This window comes from Polyodon spathula, chromosome 1 (genome assembly GCF_017654505.1).
Source record: "Polyodon spathula isolate WHYD16114869_AA chromosome 1, ASM1765450v1, whole genome shotgun sequence".
Classification (NCBI taxonomy): domain Eukaryota; kingdom Metazoa; phylum Chordata; class Actinopteri; order Acipenseriformes; family Polyodontidae; genus Polyodon; species Polyodon spathula.
In genome coordinates, this window is record NC_054534.1 from 39,716,828 (window position 1) to 39,744,045 (window position 27,218).

At 36.6% G+C, this 27,218-nt stretch overlaps 1 protein-coding gene across 2 annotated transcripts; it reads left to right on the forward strand.

The window, feature by feature from the left end:
* LOC121318643 (proline-serine-threonine phosphatase-interacting protein 2-like) lies at window positions 1-27,218 on the forward strand. 2 transcript variants are annotated; one of them, XR_005950626.1, is made up of 16 exons: window positions 1-242; window positions 8,848-8,948; window positions 12,897-12,971; window positions 13,947-13,981; window positions 14,295-14,401; window positions 15,767-15,829; window positions 16,913-17,011; window positions 17,591-17,636; window positions 18,946-19,025; window positions 19,415-19,513; window positions 22,546-22,642; window positions 23,237-23,312; window positions 24,776-24,810; window positions 25,228-25,292; window positions 26,217-26,301; window positions 27,111-27,218. XR_005950626.1 is itself a non-coding variant. In XM_041255543.1 (15 exons), the coding sequence occupies exons 1-14, from the start codon at window positions 210-212 to the stop codon at window positions 25,281-25,283; spliced, it is 1,002 nt and encodes a 333-aa protein (XP_041111477.1). In that variant the 5' UTR covers window positions 1-209; the 3' UTR covers window positions 25,284-25,292; window positions 26,217-27,218. The 2 variants fall into 2 exon arrangements, 1 of the variants encoding a protein (XP_041111477.1); XM_041255543.1 differs by having other exon boundaries at window positions 26,217-27,218.

Consider the following 27,218-nt stretch of genomic DNA (forward strand, 5'->3'; position numbering starts at 1 on the left):
TGAGCTTTAGGACCCAGTAAGAACTACAGTCGAGGCTTAAACAACGCAACGTTGAGGAACTAAAAAAGACAAAGTTACTTACTTAAATGAGAAGTTCAGCTTGGACTTGCAATAAAGACCGTTGACACCGAAAAAGTCCGAACTTTTCATTGACCATTTACTTCTTCAACAGAACAGATTGACTGCTCCGACAACATAACGAAGTCAGAATGAAAGAATCAAATTTCAAAGACAATTTCTGGGTAAGTATATTTTGCTATTTTTTTTTTCATTAAGAAGAAGATTATTTTTATATAAAAAAAGCATTATGCTATAGTTCACGTTTATTTTAATATATGTTTTTTTTTTTTTTTTTTTTAATGAATGGTTTACTAACTGTATGAAGCGCTGACGTTAAGTCGTTGACCCATTGTGACACTTAAAAAAAAAAAAAAAAAAACTTGAACCTTGAAACAAATGAAACAAAAAGAAAAGAAAAAAAGAAGCCTTGGAATGCAAACACAACACATATTTAATATTTAGTTTCTTCAATAACATAATCAAATAAACTGAATTTAACTGTATTTCGTAGACATGTTTATTTAAAGTACACAAATAGCCTACAGATGTTCTACCAACAAAGATATTTGGTAGTAGAATATCAGAAACCCTAGTTATACAATAAATTGATGTAGCTTTTTCCGGGGCATTCTCCTCAAAGCAATACCAGCCAGTTCAGTAAAACACAACGATTGGGTATAACCAAATTGGGAACGGGTGAAAATACAAAGCACAATTGTCGACTCTTAAAAAAAAAAAAAAGAACGCTTTTAATGGTGCATAATTATCTCAATTAACTCGACTATCTCCTCTCCTCCCTCCCCTCTCTGTCTTTGGAAAAGACGGTACAACGAAATTATTCACAACCGGTTCGTTGTTTACAAGTCATGCACAAAAGCGCCTTCTCTGGCCACAGCATCGCATTTCTTTTTGAAATTTACCTACTTTCGTTGATAAAAACGGGGAAATTACTACTGGACGCCCTCTGCTTTTGACCAACTCCGGACACTGATTTTTGGCCTCGTGCGAATCGGTCTTTAAACGGCTGTTGTAAAACCGAGACCCATAAGGACTTGACAAGTGTGCAATGAAAATGAGTTTGATAACTGAAGTAGGGGTTCTAAGTGTGATTGTAGGTTGAAACATCAGGGTTCTTAATATTGCGATTTCGAGTTCATTGCAAGCTTGGAGTGTAGTTAATTTTTACTTACAGAAACACTTTTAAATTATAACCCCTCTGCCCACTCTATACAGTGATTTGAGCAGTGGCACACAAACAGATTTTGGTATCGACTCAGAAGCTGAGTTGCAACTCCAGTCTGCTTCCCCAGCATTACTGATGCACCATCACAGGCAGAGGAAACCAGACATTCACATGCCTGTGTAGACACTGAAGCAGTGCATCAACAAAACATAATTGCCTGTAGTTCTCTCAAGCTCAAGCAAGTCAAAGAAAAAGTCTAAGTGTTTACTTTGCCCTATTGCTGACCGCAAGCACAGTATAAGAACAAAGTTACCACTTAAGGTGGTGGATTCAGCAATTGCTAAACACATTTTTCTTTTGTTTTAAAGAATATCATTCAAGAGTTTTTTTTTTTCCTCATTTCTGATGCAATGTGATCAGTAATATCATCACACTACTTGTTTGTGTGAAGCACTATGCCCTTGTTTAGCCAGTTCAGCTCTTGCAAACCCACATTCACTGACATATACAAATGGCCTTCCATATTTGCCTACATTAGGTGGTACTGAGTACTGAGCATGTCATTTCCACTGGCAATGATGTATTTATTTTTGGTGGGATGGTTGGAAGTTTAAACTCTGTTGGTTCATGCTCTGTAGTGATTTAGTGGGTTAGAGGAAGATTTGTTTATTGTGATTTGACTGTAAAATGGTAGTTTGAGGTAAACTTTGATGCAGAGGTCATTCAAGAATGAATCGATCCTTTGAAAAATATGCTTTGCATGCAACTGTTTATTCAAACACGGACCAATGAAATTACATTCTTACAAACACATTTATAATATATACATATGACAAAAAAGGGTGTGCCATTGTCAGTGTGTATGCAACATAAAAATTGGATAGTAAACATTTAACAGTGTGTCTTGCAGGGTAGTTCAAATCAGTTCGCCCTGTCACCAAATGCGACCTTCAGTTTTAATATGGTCGATAGATTTTAGCATATGGTTTCCATGTTGGTGACTAAGCATTTACATTCTCCTACAGCACAGACAGGAGGGTTTAAAATAACTACACAGCTTTTAAAAACAATTATCTGTGTTTCAGGAAAGCTCCATCGCTACAGGCCATTGAGTTTCCCTGATTCGCTTGGGTGATCAGCTTAGACGGCATGAGAAATAAAAGCATAAAATCATTTTCTCAAACTGTCTTTTACTTACCCTAAATAAAATGTCAAAGAAACTGAAGCAACAGTCAAATCTATTTGCATTTGGCCAACTCCATGAAAACAAGGTGATGAATCGTAGCGAGCATCTCAACCACAATCAAAAATAGACAGCATCTGTGTTTTTAGAGTTTTATTTTTTTTAAAACCTTATCTCACCGACTGGGGATGGCACAGAATCTGTAACGTCATTGTATCGCACAACACTGCCCGTTATACAGAGAATCCAAACTTTCGTAACTTGAAGGAAATTACAGGGTTGTGAAAACGTGCAAGCACTGGGATGTTTCATGTAATGTATTTAACAAATATTTTAAACTTCCTGCTAAATACAAAAATCCCCACTTCCTTTTTTTGGGACTGGTTTGATAGGCAAATGTTTGGTGCAGTAGCTCATACAAAACATGTGACACTGCAAAAATGATTTCCTTCCATAAAATTATTTTTAGCAATAAAATAATACAAATTATCTGTGTCCTAAAATATCAGTAATTAATGATCCAGTAAATATTTTTAAAAAGCAATGTGCCCCAACCTGGTGGATGAATTATTTTACATTTGTGCTAACTTGACATGAGCTCTATTGGCATTTTAGAATCTTCATTTCTAGTGTTTCTCTAATAGTTTATGTTCCATAATACAATAAAAAGGATTATTTTAGGGAGAACAAAGGTTCACATTCCCATCAGTTTATTGGGTGGGGATTGCTAATGTTATATGGGGTGCCTTGAGCTAAGAAAGTTTGGTAACCCCTATACTAGGTTATGGCCAGTGTGAGCGTGGATGACATATTTAAAGAGGGTACCACTTGGTTTTATGATGGAGAGACAAACGTTATATGGTTGGTGATTTGAAAAGTATTCCCATCTTTGGGAAAACATTTAGTACATTTCAGTAGCTAAATTAGTACATTTTCTTTCATCTTTATTTAACAATCTGAATAAAGTACAATACTGTACCCATTCTACCTGTCAACATACAGTTTTAAGGAATTGCTTTTTGTTTGTGGTGCTTGTGACCGGGTACACCCCGCCCCCGTGTGTATTTCTGTTATTACCGTTTCACTGTATGGTTTGGTGTGTTAAAAACACAATGTTCTGTTATTATTGTTTACAGCCTGGATGGGGTTAAAATGCTCTATTCAGATACAATCGTGAGAATGTGTGGTCAGCAGCGAGATAAGCTGTCTGTTGACCACACATATGATAAAACCCATGCTGAATGTGGCAGAGGGATAAACAAGGTAATTAACAGCCAGTTAATCCCTCGGCTATGAACTAGGTTGGAGTGTTCAGGAGTGGAGAACGGGAGTAGAGAGAGAGAGAGGAGGTAAAAAGAATAGTTATCAAGACACAATTGCTATGCGTGCTGGTTCAATACCAGCACAATACTTGTTATAGTTATTATTTGTTTGTCTGTTTGCTTTGGCCCCCGTGTCTTTCTGTTTCTGTGAAGTGTTTAGTTTTGTTCAACTGTTTTATTTGTTTATCAATAAAACGCGCCACAGCGCTTACCTTGCCATCCTGTGTGACAATTATCTTCATGGTCTGATGTCACTACAAAGCCAACTGTTCACAGTGCTGTATTGTTTTTGTTCTGTAGACCATATTCCTAGATGTTTGAGTACAGCAAAGTGATTTGCTAATGTACTTAGATTTTTACTGAGGACAGAAACAAAAATTGCAGCTTTTTTAATGTCAAAATTCTTTGACAATGTTATTTGCAGCACTTTGTGATGCCCTGGTATAAATGTGCTCTATAAGACCTGCTTTTTAAAAACAAATTTGTTGTTCGTTTAATTTCACCCCAAAAGTTAAGAGTTAGAGTAAGTACACACCTTCCTTTCAATATGTGATTGAGAAAAAGCACTTGCTGCGTGTTTCATTGGGTGTGGGTGGGTTGAGTGCTCTAGTATGATAGTGAAATGCTGGCCTCTTATTATTTTTTATTAAATTAATAAAAGCAGAAGGACTAATATTATTTTATCATTTTGAATAGTAACCAGTTGTATAATTCTAAAATGTGGGCGATGTGCCTTGTCTATGGTTTTTGGCTTTCTGTCAGCTCTCAGCAGCTACATGTGAGCCTGGGTCTGGTAAGTGGTTGGACAACTCCCATAAAAACCCAGGAGGTGCAGGACCTGTTGTTGGTGTTGATGCGTGGTGTTCACCCATTTTTGAAACACTTCCAGAGTTCAGACATTTTTGGTACAGCCTAGTTTATTGTTGGTACAGCCCTAACGCTGTATACAGTACTGTAATTATACATTTAGATATCAACAAATAAAAGGATAAAGCAGTATTGCATAATATTAAAGATGGATGTGTTCTTAATGTGTCTGCTTTAGATTGCCATTGTATAGCTGCTCGGACCTTTTGTTATCATCTTAAAATTAGACACAAATCAACTAAGCTTGTTATCTGTACATTATTGAGTTCATAAAAATATATATATATATATATTCAGCCCTGGCCTGCTTTGATGTGAATACAACTGATCCCCTTATTCAGGGGTGCAAATTGTTTTGAAAAGTTAAGCACCAGAGAGCTTATTCATGCTAAATAATCAAACCCTGTCCTAATCAAGCCCCCACAGTACACAAATCTTCTCTCCTGTGTATGTGGAATAATGTGGGTGGGTCAGGTGAGTAGTCCGGACCCAATGAGTAACTATCATCATCTATGGTTGCTAAGGAATAATAATAATAATAATAATAATAATAATAATAATAATAATAATAATAAATTAAACATTTCTACTGGTGCCAGAATTTAATGTTGCTGGCGCTATATGAGGTACCCTGGCACTAGAATCTAGTGCCATAGCGCCAAATTTGCGCTGCTGTTATTTCATATTTAAAATAGTCATACTGTAGGTTATTTGACAATATTATTTAGCATACTTCTCTTGTGGTTTTTATTCAAATCTACTGGTTTCTTCCTGTCTACAGTACCAGTTTTTGACATCAGTGGTCCCTTTCAGTTGTAGCTAGCAACAAGATAAATAATTTGTTTCATACAGTACATAGCTTCAGACACTAAAAGGAAGTCAAGGAGATGAACGTTAAAGGCCTTAAACAGCCTAGGGCCATATTTTCAAATATTTTACTCCAGTCTTAACGGTAAAGAGATAAAACACATGTTAATTTTACAAAATTGAACCAAACAACTATGTTATGTATTTCAAGCACTCTCAGTGGCTGGGTTTCCATGCAGTTTAAATTCTCGATTGCCGTTAGATTGTGATGTAGCCACACGCATTCCTCACGCTGTAGGAAGTGCGCTCCCAAAACATAATACATAAAAGGGTGAGTAAATTCCTTTCTCACATTAAAAAACCACGCAAATTAACCAAAAACTATGTGTTTTTTTTTTTTGGGGGGGGGGGGGGGGGGTTGTGTGGAAACATGTGCGTGAAACCTTGTCGACATTATGCTGTAAACCCTTTAGGTAAGTAATAACGTAAGATAATTTTATTTAGAACTTTGTCTTTTACACATGTGAACTACTCTGGTGTGCAGTGCTAGTTAAAGTTGGAAACCTTTTGAGTTTTCAATTAAAAAATATATTCTGGCAGTGGATAAGGAAGTTTCTTATGATTAAACAGTGTTGAATCTCAAGTAATTATTGCTGTACATCACATTCACCACAGTCCATCCCTGCAGGCCATGTCATTTCCAGCTATTACAAAGGAGCTGATACAGGATGATTATATCCTGAGTAACATGGAGGGAGAAGGGTTCAAACAGGTTAAAGCTTGAGTAGGTGTGTTGATTTAGTCAGGTACCATGTTTTGAGCCAAATTACAAACAAACCTAGACTGTGGTTATGAATTAAACAGACTTGTTATTTCATTGAAAGTAATGGGTTTAATGTATTGCTCCACATAATTAATACTGTAAAAAAAAACCTTGGAAATTACTATGGATTGAGAAATGTGTTTGGATACCCACATTAGCTCTATTATAAAGGCCTAATTTTATCATTTGAGGAACATTGCCAAATTGAGACCCATTCTATCTGTTAAAATGCTAAGATGTTGGTTCATGCTTTGTTATGTCTCGGTAGGATTATTGTAATGCTGTTTGCCAGCCTTCCAGATGTCTAAATGATGTCGGTTCCGTTTCAAACTGCTGCAGTCAAAGTGCTTACTCGCAAACGCCATTAACAACACGTTAATCCAGGTATGAAATACGGCACTGGCTTCTGGATTGATTTAAAGTTCTGCTTACTACTTATAAGGCCCTTCATGGTTTGGGGCCTTAGAGGAACTGTTGGTATCTTATGCTCCTAGTCGCACCTTGAGATCAGTGAATGCTGAATATTTGGTATTTCCTAGACGTCATCTAAAATCACGAAGGGCAAAAGTCATATCAGGAATGCTGGCACAGTGGAATCTTTAACATTTAAAAACATCTTTGTTTGCGTTGGCTTATTTCTGACCTGGTTTGATTGGTCAGTGGCTATTTTAATTGTTTTTATTTTGAAATGCCCTGGAATGCTCTGTATGAAGAGCGCTGTGTAAAAACAAATTGTATTGTATAATTAACTTTCTGAACCCTGTAGGTTCAATGTCCGGCTGTTTGAAGGAACTTTTCAATGCTGAACAATTACTTATAGAAAGGAGTCGTTTAGCAAGCACAAGGCATCATTTCGGGTCAACTGCCAGCATGTGGAGAGACCAGTTACACGCTACAAATTCAACCACATAAATGTAAACGGTTTGACCCAAGTAAAGCAACAAATAAAAATATTAGGAACTCCCAGGGTGAAGTTTCCTATCCTCCCCTTTCTATAAACTTCCTAATACTCTTATTGCCGTGGTGCTCAAGTCATCTAGTAATGAAAAATGAAGTCAAGAAAGGAAAAGTGGGGGAAACTCATATGTTTCAGATGTGCAATACTTCCAGTCTTTTAGACCATTTCTATTTTACGCAAGATAAAATATAAATGTTTTTAAATTCACTGTTTAGGACTCAAGAAACAGGAAACTTAAGGGTCTGCCCAAGGTTAAAAATCACGCAGACAACCTGCCTCTTTAAATACTGTCCTTTTTTGGTTAGGCACGGTAAGAGACAGCCCTGCTTGCATGGCATGGATCGAAAGAGGAGATTAGGGGCTTAAAAAATGAGGCCTAAAAATGTCCTGTTCATGTATTTCCAGGATCATATCCTGGCATTAGAGAGCCGTGAATGTGAGTGTTTGTAATGTTACTGCTGTGCTCTATGACAGACGTGCCTCGGTGCAGTAAACATACATTTTCAGACAAAATCTTTATAAAGGAAGAGAAATGGCAAGATCGAATGGACCCAGAGAATTAAACCAACCTCAAACCAAGTTTGCAGTGAATTGGTTTGTGTTTTAATCGTGGGAGTGCAACGTGGGAGCTATGGCACACTTTAAAATAGGCACATGTTCATCATGATGAATAGGCTTTCTGTGGAATGTCTTTTGGAATTGATTGTTTGACTGTTATCATGCTTTGACTCAGTAGCCGTAATGTAAAAGGACAAGTGAGCATTTTTACCATAGGGTGTGAGGATAATGCATTTCCTGTTTTTGTTATGTAAAGAGAAACATTTAAATAGGACCTATTTAAGCTGCTTGAATAAATCCTCCCATACCTGCTAATAGAACAAAGCTACTTTTGGAAAACTGCAAAAAAAAAAAAAAAAAATGATGCAGAAATCAATGGCAGTAATATTAGTACACATTTTTCAAGGCACTATGGTGCAATGCAAGAATCAAGACCTTTTTTACAACTCTGCTTATTTTGTTGTTTTAAATTTCAGTTTTGCCCTTTTTGCATGTGTGGTCAGTTTTATTTTGTCTTATTTTGTTTGAGGTTAAGTATCACAGTAGTTTCCTGGTTTATGCATCTAAAACAACCTTTCTGCAGCATTGCAAGAGTGTTAATATTTCAAGTAAAAATTGCAGCAGCACAAAATGTTTTTGAAAAAAAACGGAACAATCCTTTGTTGCAAGGTGCGTATAACAAGTAACTGAATGCACCTGATAGACGCTGCCTGGTGAAAGGATTTTGTAAACAAGAAGTACCACTTTTGCCTTTTTTTTTGCTTTCCATGCGTTACTGTTTCAACCACATGTTAATACAAGAAAGGTAAAAGTGGCTCTTTGGTTTAACAAATCTTCAGGAAACTATTGATTCGTCAGCGAAACCACAGTCAGTACAATTTAACAGAAAAGCGAATACCATTTTATAATACAACAATTTATTAATAATTGTAGTGTTGCGCATTTCAAACATAACAGAGAAAAGGGCTTGCGATTTCAGTTTAGACTTTCATATTGTTTGCTAAAAGTAATACAGTGATACATTTATATAATAACGTGGCAAGGCAATTTTTTTAACGGTTTTTTATTTGTGTGACTGTGTTACAGAGTACAGAGATCACCAGCACAGCTGGGTATGACACTTTAATTCAGCATCTGAATGGCGGGAAGAAGACATGCAAAGAAATAGAAGACTTTATTAAAGCAAGGTAAGGCAAGAGTGGTTTGATAAGCCACATACCATTGGACAGTATCAGAGCTATCAGACCACTTTGTGTTTTGGTTATACAGTTTATTTTATCAGTAAAGTGGAGGGCTCTTTTTGCACACATAACAGCCAATGCAGAATAATGGACAAATAGTGCCAGAATCCTTTATTTTGCTAGACCATTTCTGTTTATTACTGGTCCCCTTGTGCTGGAGAACGAAACAGAGTCCAGTGGAAATGCTGCCAATGCTTATTAACATACAGGTATGAGACACTTACATTTTTAAATGTCTAACGAACTGCTCATCCAAACAATGATTTTTCATTTAAAATAAGGAAATGGTTATTATTTTGTTTTGTTTTCTAGATCTGATTGCGTCAGTTTATTAAATAAAAACTTGTGTGTTTCAAAATACAATGTAATATGTTCCTTCTGTAGCAAACATATGAGGGGAAGCATTTGTTCATTTCATAGGGTCATCAAAATCCAGAACTGTCAAATGATAGTAGTTCAACTGATTTTGGTTGGATTGCCTTTTTTAATGATACAAACCATTCTTTAAGAGGTGCCATTCCCCTACACCAGGGAAGCACACACCTGCCCTAGATTTCATTAATTGACTGATTTAAGACCTTGAAAGAGGTTAAATTGGCTTGAATAAGTAATTGTGGGTATTTCTGGAACAAAGACCTGAAGGGCTCTCCACTGTATCTCTGGGTTACTTTGTTTTTCTTCTCAAAAACATCAATTTCAACTTTTTAAAGATTTTTTAGTAGAACTAGCTACAAAGTGTATATTGTTGATGAATACAGTCAGCTGCCTGAAGGACAAGTCCCAACAGCTTGAATGTAATCGGATTAAGTGCACCCCTTATTTATTCAATGATTATAAAGATTTGCTTTTCACTTTTAACTATTGACATTGGAAAATGTTTGGTACAGGCTGATCTGTAGCTCTGCTTCTATTTCTAACTGTCCTATACATTGTGTGTGATAGATTCATTTTGGTGAATGGGTCACAAAACTTGTAGAGAAAGAATCTTGAAATACAAGCTTTTCCTAAGCCTTCATCCTGGCTTGGGGAGGCACATTTTAAGGGTATAGAAGTATTGCTTCTATTTATGATCAAAATATAAATAAGTTCCTTTTTCCCCTGTGCAGTGAATGGAACATGGCTGTTGAACCCTTATCCTAATTGAGTGTGAAATGTAATGTAGGAGGGAGGCCTTATGGCCAGTTCTGTATAAATATGTCTGATAAGAAATGTCTATCACGTTTTAAGTTCTGTTTTTCAACTTGTAATGAAACTTGAAACAAACAAACAAAAAAAACTTGTATAATTTTGGTACTGTCTTTCTACAACAACCAGGCTTTCTGGTATACTGTAATTGTATCAGACTCCTTGCAGAACTACTCAAACCCTTGTTGGTGTGGTGCATGATGTATTCTGTATATTGCAAAGAAGTGAGATCAGATTTTGTTGCTTTGTCCCTTTGGTGGTTGGGAAACATTTATCATTTCAGTTGTGAAAATACCTTGCGATTGTACTTCCACGTTTGAAAACTATTGTATTACCGTACATTTCTCGCTGGTTTACAATGCAGCATTGTTATTATTCTCATTAAGCATCAATAAGGATCTGTTTATATGTGAATGTTACACAGCTGAGAGAAAAAAAAAAAAAAGAAATGTCCTAATCTTTATGGATACAGCTCAAAATCGCCTGCAGTTTTTAAAAATGACATTGTTTGTTATACTGTAGCACATTACTACTACATAAGTTGATGTCTATAAAAACAGGTCATAAATCTGTATGTGCTTTATTAAGATTGTATGCAAATGCTCCACTGCTACACCTTCTGCTGCTAATATTTCAAGCCAAGGGTGGCCAATCACAGTCCTGAAGGGCCATCCCACCCCAGATTTAACAGGTACAATTAGATAATGAACTACTTTAAGGTCTGGGTGAAGGTTTAATTGGTTCAATTAAACAAATTATAACTGGGATGGAAAGAAGGCCAGGAGTGGAAGGGCCCACTTTGGCCACCTTCCTTTTTTTTTTTTTTAACCGTTTGAGCTTGCTTGCACCGTAAGATGGCCGCCATATTAGGGGTGATGACTTTGGTTTCCAGATCATACTGTTTGACAGAAACAATTTGACTGGTGTTACCACATAAAAATGACATGCCACATTGTTTTAGCTTTTGGCCATATCAATACAGACCACATGCTTTGACATGGGTTATTATCGTTGGTTCACACTTGCATTCTGTGATTCTCTCAATCCATTTTTCTTTTGTTTTTGTGACAAATGATTGCAAACGATATGCCATAACCCGTAGATTATTCTACTAGCGATGCTTTGTTCATAAAAACACTAGTTTCTAGTTTTGAATTGCAATTTAACATCTTTTAGGTAAACACATTTTAGCTCAATGTTTGGACTGTGTGCTCACTCAAGGTTTCAAGAGGTGTAAATTATGTGGGTGTAGCCTTTTCCTCTCACAATATTATTTATTTATTTTTGCAAATGAATAAAGTACATAGAGTAGCAGGAAATATATACACAATCCCATCCCACTCAGTTCACAGAGATCAGAAAATAGTTCATAACGTGAATGTGCACTATGTTTGATTACATCTCTATAGTGTCAAACTGTGACACATTTAAACCTCTTTTTTACACAAGGATTTTAGTGTATGTTGTCTGTTGGTTAGAACAGTGGCCAGTCTTATTTTTGAAATAGCATAAAAGACTGCTTATCACTTTTCTAACAGTTGTGGTTAAAAATACTGCATCTCGCTTGTAAAGAACTTGTCCAAAGGTTTGTTCCACTATCTTGCCTCAAGGAGTGAGCGTAACAACATACATCTCTTTAAAAGTCATCCTGTGACACACTTTTTCTTCATGTCCCTCTTCCACCAAGCACAGGATTGTACAGCTATGGCCACATTTTAGGATTGAGACACTCAATCAAAGAAACTACAAAAAATATATCGCAAAAGTGTACTGGAAGCCATAGAGTGTTTCAGTATTCATGTTAGATTTTGAAATGTCACATTTTTCAATTTTCAAGTCTATGGAAAACTACAAAGCGGTATGTAATTCAATATGTCAACATGACATTATTCAGCAGGTTTTATTTGACTTTATGAAGCAAAATTAGTTAATTCTATAGGGTGATGTAAAACTTTTGGCCACAGCTGTAGGCACCAGTCTGCATGCGTGGGAGTGCCAGTACTACTGGTTGCTAATATCTGGACTTGCATCTGTCTCTCAGTGGAGCTCATCCTTTTCTCCCAAACACTGTTACAGGCTGACGTGAACCCCACATAGACAAATAATTCATCCACCTGGACTGTGTGACACATGTGATCAGCACTGACTGAAGAACTAATAACGCTTCCCTGGCCATTGGTGCTTTTTTACTACTTTTGCCTTTGTAATGTAAATTATTTGTATAGACACTTTTAAAAATGATCACAGAGGCATCTCTTTTCTATGCAACAGCTGTAGATAATTTGATTATCTGTTGTGCAGGGCTGTTTGTTTGGGTGTAGGGTTTTGGTTCCTCTTTTTTTTGTTCAAATGTAAAGATGTCTTGATAGAACTAGACACACCAACTACAACCTTAATTAAAAGTAGTCAAACTATAAGAGCCCTGACAGTAATAACACTGGTAGTGTTTTCCAACAGGGTTGACTTATTGACCCCCTTATTAAAATCAATAAATACAGTAAAATACGGTCTACCATGGTTTAGGTCAATTAGAAAGGCCCAATAGTATTTAACTTAAACCTGTAAGCTGTCTATTTCAAATTTGCATTTTTAAGTAGATTTAGATCGTAGTGATATAATTTCAGTGGTGACCTGGGAATGTACTGAATGTCATTAAAATGCTTATTTATTTATCTAGTTGTATTTATTTATCTTTTATATTATTTACAGGGCTTCAATTGAGGAAAAATATGGGAAAGAGTTACTTAATTTAACCAAGAAGAATTGTGGCCAGTGTGAACTAAAGTAAGCTTCTATTACTTACTTACTCTCTGTTCTTCCACCTTCTTGCTGCTCACATTTTTATCTTTTGAATTGGTAAGAAAATCTAAACACGGATTCTGAAACGGAAACAGAAACTCCTTTGTATGGATATACAGTAACTAGTGTCACTCATTGTTTTACTTCAACAGAGCATTGGCAAGCTTAGGTCAGCCCAGGCCTTGTCAATGTAAAAAGTCACAATTTGGTCAAATTACTTTAGTATACTCGGGCTATAGTCTGTTGTGTACATTATATGTTAACATAGTATGTCTAATAAATGCATCAGCCAGTTTGTATACAGTAGAGCATTTGTTAATTATAAAATGTATAGATTTTATTTACTCAAGCAATGGCCTGTAGTTCATACCCCAATTCCATATCTACCCCATATGTTCAGACAATGTTACCTTGTCACAAAGACGGCTGGTGGACGAACGCTACAGAAAACAAGTACGGTGCTGGTGCTTCCAGCACTCGTAGCAATTGATATTTATAGTTACGCTTCTCCTCTCTCTCTCTCCCCCGTTCTCCACTCCCGAACAAACAACCCCGAGTGAATGAAAACATGCTGCTTTTATGCAGCTGTACCGAGACTCGATTGCTATTCAATTGGAGTCGTGGTACAACTGCAGGTGAATTAATAAAGTGCAATTCCCCGTGCTCACATATTATTACATTTTACTTGCACGTGAAGTGCTGTGCAATCCTCGTGCCTAAATACAGATAGACATTTTAAACACTCATGTTACACAGACCCGTTTATATCCCGTGTACCAATGTTTATACACCAACATTAACACGCAACATATAACACAAAATACACACAGGGGCAGGGCACTTTGCCACATACCTCTACACTGATTACAGTTTGGCTCAGTGGCAGGCGAGTTAGCCCAGGCAGGATTTACCTTACAGGCAGGAAACAGGCTGATTTTAAAAATGCTGTTTGTTTTCCAGTACATTGAAGCGAGCGTTGGATGTCTTTAAGCTACGTAAGTATTAGCATTGTTTTGTTGCCCTCAGTCTGTCTGCTTGCATTCTTGTGGTATTTTGAACCTGATAACTAAAGTATTCCAGATAAAAAAAAACATTTGAAATATCAGCAAACATAGCCATATAGAGCAACCTGGTGCACGTTAAAGACCAGACTTTGTTTTATCAATGTATTCTTTACATTTATACTCTCTTTTGTATCATTTTTAATATTCTGCTTCTGCAGTATTAATTACTGTTTTATTTGTTACATACGCCAAGAGCAAGAATGTACAGCCTGTGGATTAACTGAGTTCTTATTTATTTTTTTAGAAATTGAGAATGTGGGGCAGTCTCACATCCATTTGGCACAAAGTTTGCGTGACGAAGCAAAAAGGCTTGAAGATTTTCGTGAAAAGCAAAAAGAAGCAAGAAAGAAAGTAAGCAGTTAAATCGGAAAACTCTCTCAAACCCAATAGAAAAGGGAGTTGTTCCGTCTTTCCAAATATGGCCATTGACTGGGATGGCATCATAAAGGCAAGCCCCACTGAAAGTGCCTGAAGCTGGATTCCTTTTTTTTTTTTTTAAACAAACATTCACTGGTTTCAAGACGTCATATAAAATTCCAGACAACGTTTACTGTGAAATGGGACATTTAGGTGTGTAGACAGAAATCTGACTGCAGACCTTCACAGTAAATGGATTTTAAATATACCTATTTTTTATATATATATTTTTAGCACCAAATTTCTATTTGACTAAGACAATATGCAAAATTCTAGAGCTTTATATTTTAATACAACAAATAATAATAATAGTAAATGGCATGTACAGTTTAACTCACTCAAGTTTCCTTGTTGCATTTTAATTGGAACTCCTAGAAAGGAAAGTTTAAAGATTGTTAACATTAATAAAAGACACAGTAGTCTATTATCTGTATTTAAAAAAGATCTGTCAGTTTTGAAAAAGCTCAACCCCTATTAGAGATCTATTTTACAGATTTTTGGGGCACATCCTTCTAGGGCGGGTACGTCATTGACATTGTGGTAAAATAAAAAGAAAAATGTTTTGAGCTGTTTTTGGAGTTTAAATGGCTCAAAAATTCCTGAGCTAGAAGTGTTTAAGAAAGTTCATCATAGTCCCCAGATTATCAGTTTTTACCAGATAGATTTGATCTATATCTTACCATTAGGTTATGACAGGGTGTACAAATTTGTGTGTGTGTGTGTGTGTGTGTGTCCTATATATATATATATATATATATATATATATATATATATATATATATATATATATATATATATAAATATCTTTGAAAATCTCAACCCGTGGTATAGAATTCTGTGTACTTCAAAACCATGCTTATTATACGTCTATGGAAAGCTTTTTGTCTTATTGCTCATCATATTTTTTTTAAATTTTCATAGGTAGAAGAAATATTTGAATAATTGTGCATGTGTGCCAGCATTGACATTCTTGTATATTTCAAATGTAGTCAAACCTTGTGCCAACTCTTTTTAAAATATACATTTCAGGTATGTTACATAAAAAACGGCAATTTTACCACATGGCCAATGATGTACCGAGCCTGGAAAGATGTATTAGGACCTAGTCTGTCATACAAACGCTGCTGGGTGTTGTGGTTCGTCACCAGATTTGGTGCTCAGGTGATACAGTGAACATTCAGATGTGCTTGCTTGTACGAATTGAAAGACAGCCTCTTGCTGTTAGTCAAAGCAATGAATCTACATTTGGTATGTGTACGATAAGACTGCTACTACATATGTAAATATTATTTTATGTAGGTGGAGCAACATATGGAATCTTTTCACAAGCAGAAGGCAAGCCTATACAAGAAAACAATGGAGGTAAATTTGGAAGTTCTTGGATATATGTATATTCTTTGTGGGGATAAGGTTCATCTTTAACATCTTGGGACCTTGGCTGTTTATGAATGCATGTACAAAAACTGGTTAATAAAGAAAAAAACTGCTTTGGTGCCTACAGTACAAGCTGAGAACTGCCTCTGCTTGTTTTTGCTTAATTTAAAAGCAATTGTCACACTCTCCTGGAAGAACTGAGCGTCTATCAACTGTTTGTTCAAGTGTGAACTATCTACTTCTGTGGTGAATTTTATCGGATAACCGTGATCGGTGCTCAGATTGTCCACATAAAACCCATTGGACCCATGAACAAGCCTCAGGAGGTTTTGTAAATATACAGGTTTAACCTTGCATTATAGTGATATTATAACATATAACTAACACGCAAAGGTATACTATAGGGTACTGTAAAAGAAACCTACATATTACGCAAGGTTCTTTCAAATGTGTTTTTATTGACTTGCAGTATAATCTTTTTACAGGCAATATATACAGTAATATAATACAATAGTGTAGCCATCAATTGTTGCAATGGAGCTGCAGAGAGGTCTGTTGCACTAAAAAAACATTGAAAGCAGGTTGTGAGCAAGTTACACAAAACTGATTTTCATTTTGATTACTAACAGCTTAAATTATGTAGGCCTTGTATACCATTGAGTTGAATCTGTAACATGTCACATGGTTCATCTTCTTAGCATAACACTGCTTCAAATTGGCCACACCCTGTATTGTATGGATATTGGAGCAAAATAACTGCACCATCACTGTGGCCCCTCACAGGTATAACGTGACTACTGTAAAAATGTGTAAGTCACACACATTATTTTTCACGAATTTGTTTTCATTCATGTCAAAGATCTGAAGAAGTAAACCGCCAATAATCCCGTTTTAATTCCTGCAAGGGGTGTTTATTTTTTTAACTGCAATATTTTACCAAAACCTGCTGCCCGCCTGTTCCAGGACAACATAAACCACCCAGAAAGTGACGTGCACACTATATTTTACAGCACTGGCTTCTGGTACCTAAACTAAATAAATAGCTGTGGATGTTGTGTTTATTTCTTTTAGTCAAAGAAAACCTATGAGCAGAAGTGCCGTGATAAAGAGGACGCAGAGCAGGCACTGAATCGGAACACCAATACCAGCAACGCCAAACAGCAGGAGAAGGTAGGCTGTAACCGATGTGTTACTTTTACATGGCAGGTTTTTAACCATCAAAAGCATACCGAGCCCACTTTTCTACTGTTGGCAAATTACCCATTATCATGCATTACTATTAAGTGGATGATTTACCTGCACTTTGCACACATTGGAAAATGTGGGCCTCCTTGCATGTGAATGCCAAGTTTCTTTTTACCTGATCCTGTGCTTAAACAAGAGACTAGGCTGAGCAGCTGTGGGAAAACTTTAGTAATGGTAGCATCTGCTCTTGCTATTGCTACAGGTTATATCCATTCCCTACCAACAGGACTAAATTAAGTATATTATTGACTTTCATGAAAAAGCAATTTAATGCTATTTGCTCTTAAATATTTACATTTCTCATGGACGTCAAGCTTTCACTCTTAATTGAACATAAAAAGAAAACAAAATTCTAACTTTCTACATCAGTTTCATATTAAAGACTTTCAAACAAATACTGTTATCGCATCGATGCTGTCACACTGGTGGTATGACAAATTGTAGGATATTTCTGGTAAAACCCATTATGTACATACTTATTAACACAAATCTGTAATTGTTTAGCTCTATGCCAAATCTCTTCAGACAAAAGCAGCTTCAGAAGAAGCAGGTAAGAGATCTGTCCAGTCATGTTTTTTTAGTTGAACTATCTTCAGAAAGGATAGCTGAGCGTGAAATATCGTTTACCCTCTGCTAAGGCATTGTGTGCAAAGAGAATCTTTGAAGTAAAGGCCCACATCACATCTTATTTGAATACAGACAAGACCTTGACAGCAGTGATGTCAGAGTGCCACCTTTCACATGCACACATGCAAATACACATGCAAATACACAGACACTGGCCCAGGAGTTTCAAGAGTTACTATCTTTGTGAGAACTTTTTTCAAATGTTGTCCACATGTTGATAGTAACACCTTCCCACACACACGCTCTGACACCCACACAGCACTTGTTCTCCACGGTACTAATTACAAACACCTTGTTCAGTTAAAATAATAACTTGTGGTGGTCTGGTTAAAACAAACTCTGAAGCACAGTTTTCACACATTCACCCAGTATATGCTAACAGAAAAAAAGACAACCAGTTTGTTTTGATTGTGGCTAAACTGCATTATTGAATTAGTTATTATACCCTAGTCTGTAATTCAAGTAACAGTTCTGTTGCTTTGGAGTCACTTGCTGCTTTTTGATAATGCTACAAATGGAATCATAATACAGATGGGGTCCCCAAGTGGCTCTCCTAGTAAAAACTCAGCCACGTGGTGTGCAGAGTCATACAGCGCAGGCTCGCATCCTGGCTGTGTGGAGTCGCTGGTCTTCAATAAAGAATTCTGAAGGGAGCGTCGCATTGGCTCTGGCACTCCCCTGGGTTATGGAGGGACTGTTTCTCCTCCTGTAAACACAGCGAACCGTGCTGGCTAGGCGTCTAGTGAGTTCAAAGCAGACACCTGCAGGGCTGGCCTTTGTCCTCCAGAGGCCAGTAGCTCGCTGACATCTGTCCTCAAGTTCTTGGGTGTAAATGAGGAAGCTGGCTTAGTCGTGGGGTTTGGGCAATAGCTGTGGTGAGGAGAAAAATAATTGGACATTCCAAATTGGGGAGAAAGTCAGGGGTAAAATTTGGCAAACTAAAATAATAAAAGAAATAGGCCACTGAATTGCCTCTGTCTGATTGCTTGACAAGTTGGTGTGCAATCCTTTGTAATTCCTTCTGTGTTTGGTGTTTTTGCGTATTAATAACTTACTGTATTAAATGCCCCCTTAGCAGCTGTCTTCTTACAATATTAGACTTTTCCAGATGCAGCAAACAATGAAAGTGAAAATGAGAAATCCTTGTGCAAAAGATGCTGCTCCACAAGTTACAGTTGTTCAATGTGACAGGAACTTGACAGGTAACTTCCCTATTGCTTACATGTTTTCAGATCGAACGTATCAGCAAAATGTAGCAACACTGGCTAAAACCATAGATGAGTGGCAGAAGGAGCACATGAGAAGTTGTGAGGTAATCTTGTTTCTTTCAATTGGTCATGAAAACCCTATTTGAAATGGTGAGTGGTAGGGTAGGACGATAATGATATTTTCAGCTGCTGATTATCTTCTGTTATTATCACGATAATCATGATTATTGGCCAAATAAATAAAATATTTAAAATTCTTGTAATTTATCAAATTTATACTTGAGCAGCATGACAACTGCCAGGCTAAGTCACTGGGTTTATGCACTTAGTTTTTACATTTCTGGTGGGTGTCCAGAACAAACAGGAGTATAAAAATACATCTATTGTAAGTTGTTATTAATAAATGATGTAGTTTTTGTATAAAGTAATACATGTGTTTGATTCTTATTTAAAAACGACTGCCCGATCTTTGTTATCTTTGGAATATCTGCAGATATTTGAGAACCATGAAGTGGAAAGGATAAACACTCTGCGAAATGCTTTGTGGACTAACGTCAATCAGCATTCCCAGCAGTGTGTTACTAATGATGAGGTGAGAGGCTGTTTGACTGACTATTAGAATCTTCTTTAAAACAGAGAACATATTAGTACTGCAGTGTATAAAAGAACAATGATGCTGCATTACATAGTCTGGGGTGTACTGGCAGAATCATGGGTGTGGTCAGAAATTCGTTTCCCATCATTTTTGCAGTTTTACTGTGCTTTTGTCAGGGTTATACCTGTTTACTGTAATTTACTTGTTTAATGCTTTACCACATCTCACTATTGTTAACAATACTTGCCTATGTTCTACCATGTTTCACTATGTTTTTACAGCGGTCAAGACAAACTTTTGTTTGAGTGTTTAGAAAAACAACAGTCCATTCTGCAGGCTTGAAACCCTTCTTAACATTCAGAGAATATACACAAGCCAGGTAATCATTGGCTCACAGTTGAAATGGTTACAAAAGTAACCATGCTACAGACTTCTAGAGGTCATTGTACTACATAGTCAGAGTTCTGTCCTCTTTCTGCAGTAAGTTTGGTCAAGAAGCAACAACAGCGCCACCTGCTGTTGACATCAGGATTTTAACGAAACAAGAAGTATTATTATTTATTATTTATTTCTTAGCAGACGCCCTTATCCAGGGCGACTTACAGTTGCTATAGAATATCACAGTACAAAGTATCACATTACAAAATATCACAGTGTAAAGTATCACATTTCAGAATATCACATTACAGATAAGAGCAGTTGTAAAGTACAATAAAATCAGTAGCCCAAGATTCAAATAAGAAGAAAAAATAGTTACAGTAAATATTTACATGTAAGAGCGGGTTTGACTTAGAGCAGTTAACTTATAGTAAAAATATTTGCTTATACGAGTGATTTTCAAGTAAGCAATTACAAAAAACATGAATATGGATACCTATAAGAGTAAAGTCAAATACAAGATGCAGGCAAGGAGTGGAGCAGTTAAGTTAACTACAAGCTGATATAGGTACTGGTACAATTGGGTGCCATGTAGTCCAGTATAGTTGAGAGTTGTGAGGTTTACAGATGCTGTCTGAACAGGTGTGTGTATCTTGAGGAAGCGCCGGAAGGTGGTCAGGAACTGATATCTGTGGGTAGGTCATTCAACCACTGAGGGGCCAGGGTGGAGAAGGAGTGGGCTCTGGAAGCAAGGGAGCAGAGGGGGGGTACCGCTAATCTGCCAGTGGTGGAGGAGAGGAGCTTTATGGTATCTCATAAGGAAATGCAGATCAAATTCCTCAGTTATCTCATTATATCTCAGTGTAAACTAGGGCTATCAGTTAAGCCTCAAAATAGCAATTGATCAATTGGGCACACAAAATATAATCTTACAAGCAAATGTCGATGGTTGTACTGCCCACGTACATTTTGCTCCATTCTTCTCCCCCTGACATGATTATTGCTGTTAAGTAAAAGCTTGTGCACAACAATTGAATGCCAACAGTAATTACGCTGTGGTAGCATCAGGAGAAAGAAAAAACACAACATTCGCAACAAGCCTAAAGCAAGTTTACTGCAGGGGTGTTACTAAAATATTTATTCCAAACAGATTACAGTACTTTGGAATGTAAGCTATACAAACGAGACACAAGTTTATGAAAATCGTTTTTTTTTTTTTTAAATTCAGTGACAGCTGCAGCATCACACATTGCATCTTGTTAACACTGTAGTGTCGGGTCAAACAAGATTGAAAGTTGGGACTTTGTGTGTTCTGTGCTGAACTGGCGATAATCACTGTTATTTTATTGCTGTGTGTGTAAGAGCTTCTGCCTGTTACATTTTTGTGTGTGTCTCTGCCTGCCTTCTGTTGTGTGTTCTGCCCCCCTGCAGGCTTGCTGTGTTGTGTGAGTGGTGGAAGGTTATGCAAATCACCTACTGTAAACCCCAACCAATGAGCAGTGAGGGTGAACCTATATTAAGCACAGCCTGTGCGCTGTAGTTGTGTTGTTGCTGGGACTACAAAAGAGCTAAATCCAAATTAAATGGCAATTTTTAAAGCCAAAGATATTCCTGGTAGCGTCTTCATTACCATCGCTTTGAACCCACCACACGCGGCCGCTACAATAGTGTACCACCTTCACTATCTGAAACACACAATATGGAAATCCCTGCCTTGAACATCACCATCCATATTAATAATAATAATAATAATAATAATAATACTACAAATAAATTGATTTACATACCACAACATGCATAACTGCTGTAGGTCAAGCTGATTGTTACTCCAAAATTGTGTTTAACATCACTGATTGTTTATTTATTTATATTTTCTCAATGTTATTGGATATTGTTAAATATTCATTCTATAACAGTTCATTTTGAAACTCCAAAGAAGCGCGAACTATATACAGTCAGTTTTCTTCAATGTGCACAATTTATTTCCATGCTGTTTGCCAGGAATACAAGCCTGTCGTCCTGCTCTGGATTCAAGGCGGCGCGCTTTTTAAAAATTTTGTTTACATCAAATACACAGAGGTGTGTACTTACAAAGCATTTTACAAAACTGATTTCCTGGTAGGATGGGACCAGCAAATCAGACGCTAGTTAACATGAGCAGGAAAAGAAGAGCACGCCCACAGCTTGTCTGCAGAAATACTGTAAATAGCAAGGCAGGGCGTTTGGTGCAGTTCCGTTCGTAAAGTTAAATAATGTTATTAACTATGCCCGTTACAAAAATGTCATTATTGAATCGATTATCCAGTATTTATATCAATGTATATAATGAGGAATGGAATCGATTGATTTTAGATTTAGTTGTAGCAGCCCTAGTGCAAACTGTTAATGGTGAAATCAAATCAATTAAAAAAGCATCTCTGTTAACACCCACTGTGGTTTCTTTGCATAACTAGAGTTTGCTGTTTATCCTTCCTTTCTCAGGTCACTGTTTTTTCCTGGACTTGTTTACGGAAACAGTTTGTAAGGCCAGTCAGGATACAACACAGCCTATTCTGCTTAAGCATTAGAATATCCAGACTGTTTGTGGCTTCTCCTGTTGAGGGCTCTTTTTGCAGTGTATAAACTGAAACGTTTCAATGTTCTGTCCTCAGCTCTATGAAGAAGTGCGGAAGTCATTGGAGCAGTGCAGTATAAAGAAGGATCTTGAGTACTTCATAGACCTGAGGAAGACTGGAAACAATCCACCAGGTATTTCTTTGAAAGAACACGCTCGTACCCTCCAAGTATTAGGACAGATGACTATCTTGCCATTCCTGAGTAGATATTTGTATCCTACTAGGATGACTGCCAAGACTGCTACTACACAGTTTGGGTTTCTGCAGTTGTTCCAACGAACCTCCAGTTGCATTTGTTCAGCTGTTCCAATACATGTTAGAGGGTGGTATAAGCAAGGGAATTTCGTGTATAGTAGATTAAATTCATGGCAAACATCTAAATCATGGGTCTCCAACTTTGGTCCTGGACAGCCTCAAATCCTCAGGTTTTATGGTGTCTATGTCAATGGCTAAAGATCCAGAACACCTGTTAATCTTCAGTAATTAAGCCAATAATTGATAAAATTAAATCATTGAGAGCTCAGTTGAAACGAAAACCAGAAGACCCAGTGGCTCTCCAGGACCAGGGTTGGAGACCCCTGCTCTAAATGAAGTGTTATTTGCTATTTAATTTTGTGATTACAAGCTTCTAGCTACTGTAATAACTTCCTTATTTCTGTCAAGATCTGACATTCAAACTATCTGACACTTTTATACTTACAATTCAATAATTATCTTCTACCCATAGCACCCATTCTGTATGAAAACTTCTACAATGTTCAGAAGTCCGCTTTGTTTTCCCAAACTTCAGTTAATGCTTGCAGGTAAGAGAATATAAAAAAAAAATGGTTATAGCTCTGTGTTTTGAATAGTAAGTAGTGTGGCTTTAAGTAACAGTGTTGTCATTTGTATTTTACTGTCCACTTTAATTATTCTTAATAAGTCTAGCAAGTACAAGCATGAGTTCAGAAGCTGTTCTTCAGTTCTAGTTGCCAGTCATAGATGTAGATTGCATAGGCAAAGGCAACCAGGGTGTCTTTATGTGTGTAAGCACCAGCATTACCTAGTGAACACCAGTGGGTTGAGTGTCCCTTTTGGATCCTGCCAAATAGCTACAGCTAGAACCGATAAGCAACTCTCTGAACTCTGAACCTTAAATACAAACTAGAAAAGGTTTAGTTATGCAATGGGAACCACTCAGAATTACATCATAAAAGGTGAAAAAAATCAGTTGAAAGCTACTTCCACTTTTAAAGAGATACTATACCAGCTATCTTATTTTATACCATCATTTTCATAATGTTTAATTTCTTACCACTTTAATACACTTTTTTTTCATAGTGTCTTTATATTAATAAGCAGCACCAGCATCTTCTAGTGCAGAGTTGTGTACTGCTTGAGTTACAACAGGACACTTGGCGCTGACCCTCTCTTCTATAGTGACACTTTGGCTGGTCTAGTCTATGTACCATATGTTTATGGCTGGCAGAAAGAGTGAGAGAAAGCACTTTAACACAGACACAATTATAATATGAGTGTAAATAGCATAAAAATGTAATCTAACAGTAAACAAAAAAACGCTAAGAAATTGTCTGTTTTAGTTTCAAGGCATATTCCATTCTGTATGCATATTGCAGGTGTAGAATCTACACCATAGCTACTGCAGCTGCACAGATTATTTTTGAAAGAGGCACAATTTCTAACAAGCTTGCAGTGTGGAATATAACTTCTCTGCTGAGTCACTGGCTCTGGTGAAGGGGAGATTACATATAAAGTTAGGACTGGGTAGAGATGAACTTGTATATCAGCCCTCGTACACTATATATCTAGTCTGAATAGAGTCTCTTGTTTATCATTCTGTATCTCCAAGTCATGTGGAACTAGGTGGAACCTGGGTAAATTCCTTGGTCAGTGCCTTTTCCCTCCAGTACTCTGGTTCACTGTACTAGCCCTACTAAGCAGTGTTTGAGTCATTATTTTGGTATGCTGGGTAGGGTCTTTGTTTTGTTCTTAGTGGGGGTGCAAATTTAGATATTACTTTTTTTATATATATTTTTTTTACTGAACTTCTCTTTAAAAATATGTTTTAGGTATCATTGTCTCTCCAGGACTCTGATTCTGTATACTAGACAGACTAAGCTTTGTGATACAAACAGAGGGGGCTTATCATTAATGTTTGCGACTGGTTTACATTTTCATAAACAGAGAGCATGTTATAGCTATCTGTATTTACTCTGGGCAGCTGTAAACTCACAGTTATGTGAAATTGTTTTTTTTTTTTTTTTAGGAGAGGAACATTGCCAACCCCTGTGAAGTCAGAAAGTAAGTTGAGCAAAATATTGAGTTTTGCATTTACTGTATATCTGAATTATTTTTAATTGTTGTTGAATCTGGCTAATTCCTGTAACATTTAAACACATACCACTGTTAAATGCAGGAAGACATTTCCAATCAGCCATCATCTGCTTCATCAGCAAAGGTTTGATGCCTTTTAAGGGCTGTATTATGTTCCTAATTAAATCATTTCAAAATGGTTTCCTGCATCCCCATTTTTTTGTTTTGTACATTTTAACATGCAAATGAAGCAAATTCCTGTCAAATGTTTATTTATTTAGAAAAGGCAGCTAAATTTGTCATGCTGCAATTCTGGGACAATGGGTTTTCTCCATTTATAACCATCCTGTGTACTGATGCTTTCTGGATGTTTTGTTGAGTCTAACATACTTCTCATTTCAAAAGATGATAGCTTATATGCAACAGTGGAAGACATCAACTACAGTGCAGTGCGATACTAGAGGACCTATGTAAGTTTCCTTCAATTAAATGGGTAATTATACACAGTCTCATTATAATTCACCCCCTAGTGCTCTTCTAGAATATGTTATAGCAAAAAGACATTTGAAGATTTGTTTTCCTCAGGTGTTCAATATATTGAATAAAAGCAGTTCATAAAAAAACAAACAAAAAAACATGTTTTGTTTACCTTAATCCTTTACGGAAATGCAATTGGAAAATGAGACACTACTGTGCACTAGTTTGATGCCAAAGTGATAAAAAAAAAAAATTAAAAAGCTTGTAATAGCATGTTCACACTATATTTTCAAATAGCTTTTCCATCTTTGTAAGGACAGTCCTGTTTTCAACATGTGTAGATCATGTAATGCATGAGGTGAATAGGTTATTTCTCAGTGGGGGTGACAAATTCAGATTTTACTTTAGTTTTTTAACTCTCAGTAATAAGAAAAAATAATAATTGCTGAGCTGCTTTACAATATTTGGTCACTGTGTCGCAGTATTGTATTAATTATTACAGTCTGCATTTAGTACCTATTTCTTGGTACAGTTAAGAGCAGTAACAAGAACATTTTCAATTGAAATAAGTTATTAACAACTAGTTTAACAGACTGATTAGCACCAATATTGGACAATCACGTGTAAGTGTGAGGTCTGAGAAACTTGGAGAAATCTGTAAAAAAAAAAAAAAAAAAAAAAAAAAAAACATTTGTGCAAAGAAAGACTTTCATAGTGTGCCTGTTACAGCCTGTTTGAGTCAGGAATGATTGTAACATTTGCTTGGCCTGTATCTCTGTACAGTTTCAGTAGTTTAAATTTAAATTATAAGTTATTTGTTATTTGTTTTTGCCATCCTTCTTGATATCAGGAAGGTATAAATGTGCAGCTGAAGGTCATTCTGAATCTCTTTATGTTTGTCTGTTCTCTGCTTGCAGGCCTTATGTATCCCGTATGGCTCAGAAATACTCAACTCCGTACACAATATTTGTGTATATGGAAAGCTGCACAGCCAAGGACGATGTGTGTATTTATATCAATCTAAGATTAATAACTCAGTTCTGCCACGGCTAAGCAAGTATGTTATCCCTGTAAGGCTGTCTAGACCCACTACAAGAATGAATGTTGAGGACTGCGCTACACATTAGCTTTTGAGAATGATTAGAAATTGATTCAGCTTCCAGCTCTAGTGGGCTTTAATAGATGGTAGATGCCTGCTGGAACGTCTCGGCACCAACTGTGAATCAAATTTAAAATCAGTACGCGCAAGTGCTAGCGTTTTCTTTTTGACTCGCTGTATTTTTAAGCGTAGTTCATGTCTATTGGACAGTAAATACTAAGCAAAGAGACAATAGGTCCAAATTAATTTTATTATCCACCAACCAGTCAATACTTCGCATCGACGAAAGCAACCAGTCCTGTGCCTGTAACTGCCGAGAGCCAATCACAGACTATCAGCTCGACTGGAGCTCAGACACAGCATCTTTCAGCAACAGCAAAGCGAGATGAGGACAGTTCAGTAATATTGTTCCATTTATATATAGATTCATGAGAGAAAGGCTTTGGCTGAAGGTAGAAACATGGTGAGTTAGGAGACATTTTAGTGTGGTAGTTAATGAGTTAATGTATTGGTAGTTCAGACTCCATCATACACAGACTGTTCAGTAATTGCTCCGTTCATTCCTCAGGCAACGTCCAGATTATAAATACGGGTTTAAAAAGTTAATAAAAATAAAAATCGATTTACTAAATAAAAATTAATTGTTTTTCTGTTCATATATATGTCATCCTTGTCCTAATTTATTTAAAAAATGTTTGGGACTATTTTCTAGAACGTCTTTACACAGCAGAAAGGCACCCGACGAATCAGTACAAGTTCAAGGTAAATCTAGGTTTAAGGTGGGTTTTTTTCAAAGAAAACAGTGGTAAAAAATAATTTT

Coding starts and splice junctions, on each gene's coding strand:
- LOC121318643 (XM_041255543.1), top strand. CDS start 210: ATGAAAGAATCAAATTTCAAAGACAATTTCTGG. Junction 14,402..15,766: donor AAAAAGAAGCAAGAAAGAAA/GTAAGCAGTTAA, acceptor TATTTTATGTAG/GTGGAGCAACATATGGAATC. Junction 19,514..22,545: donor AGTGTGTTACTAATGATGAG/GTGAGAGGCTGT, acceptor TTCTGTCCTCAG/CTCTATGAAGAAGTGCGGAA.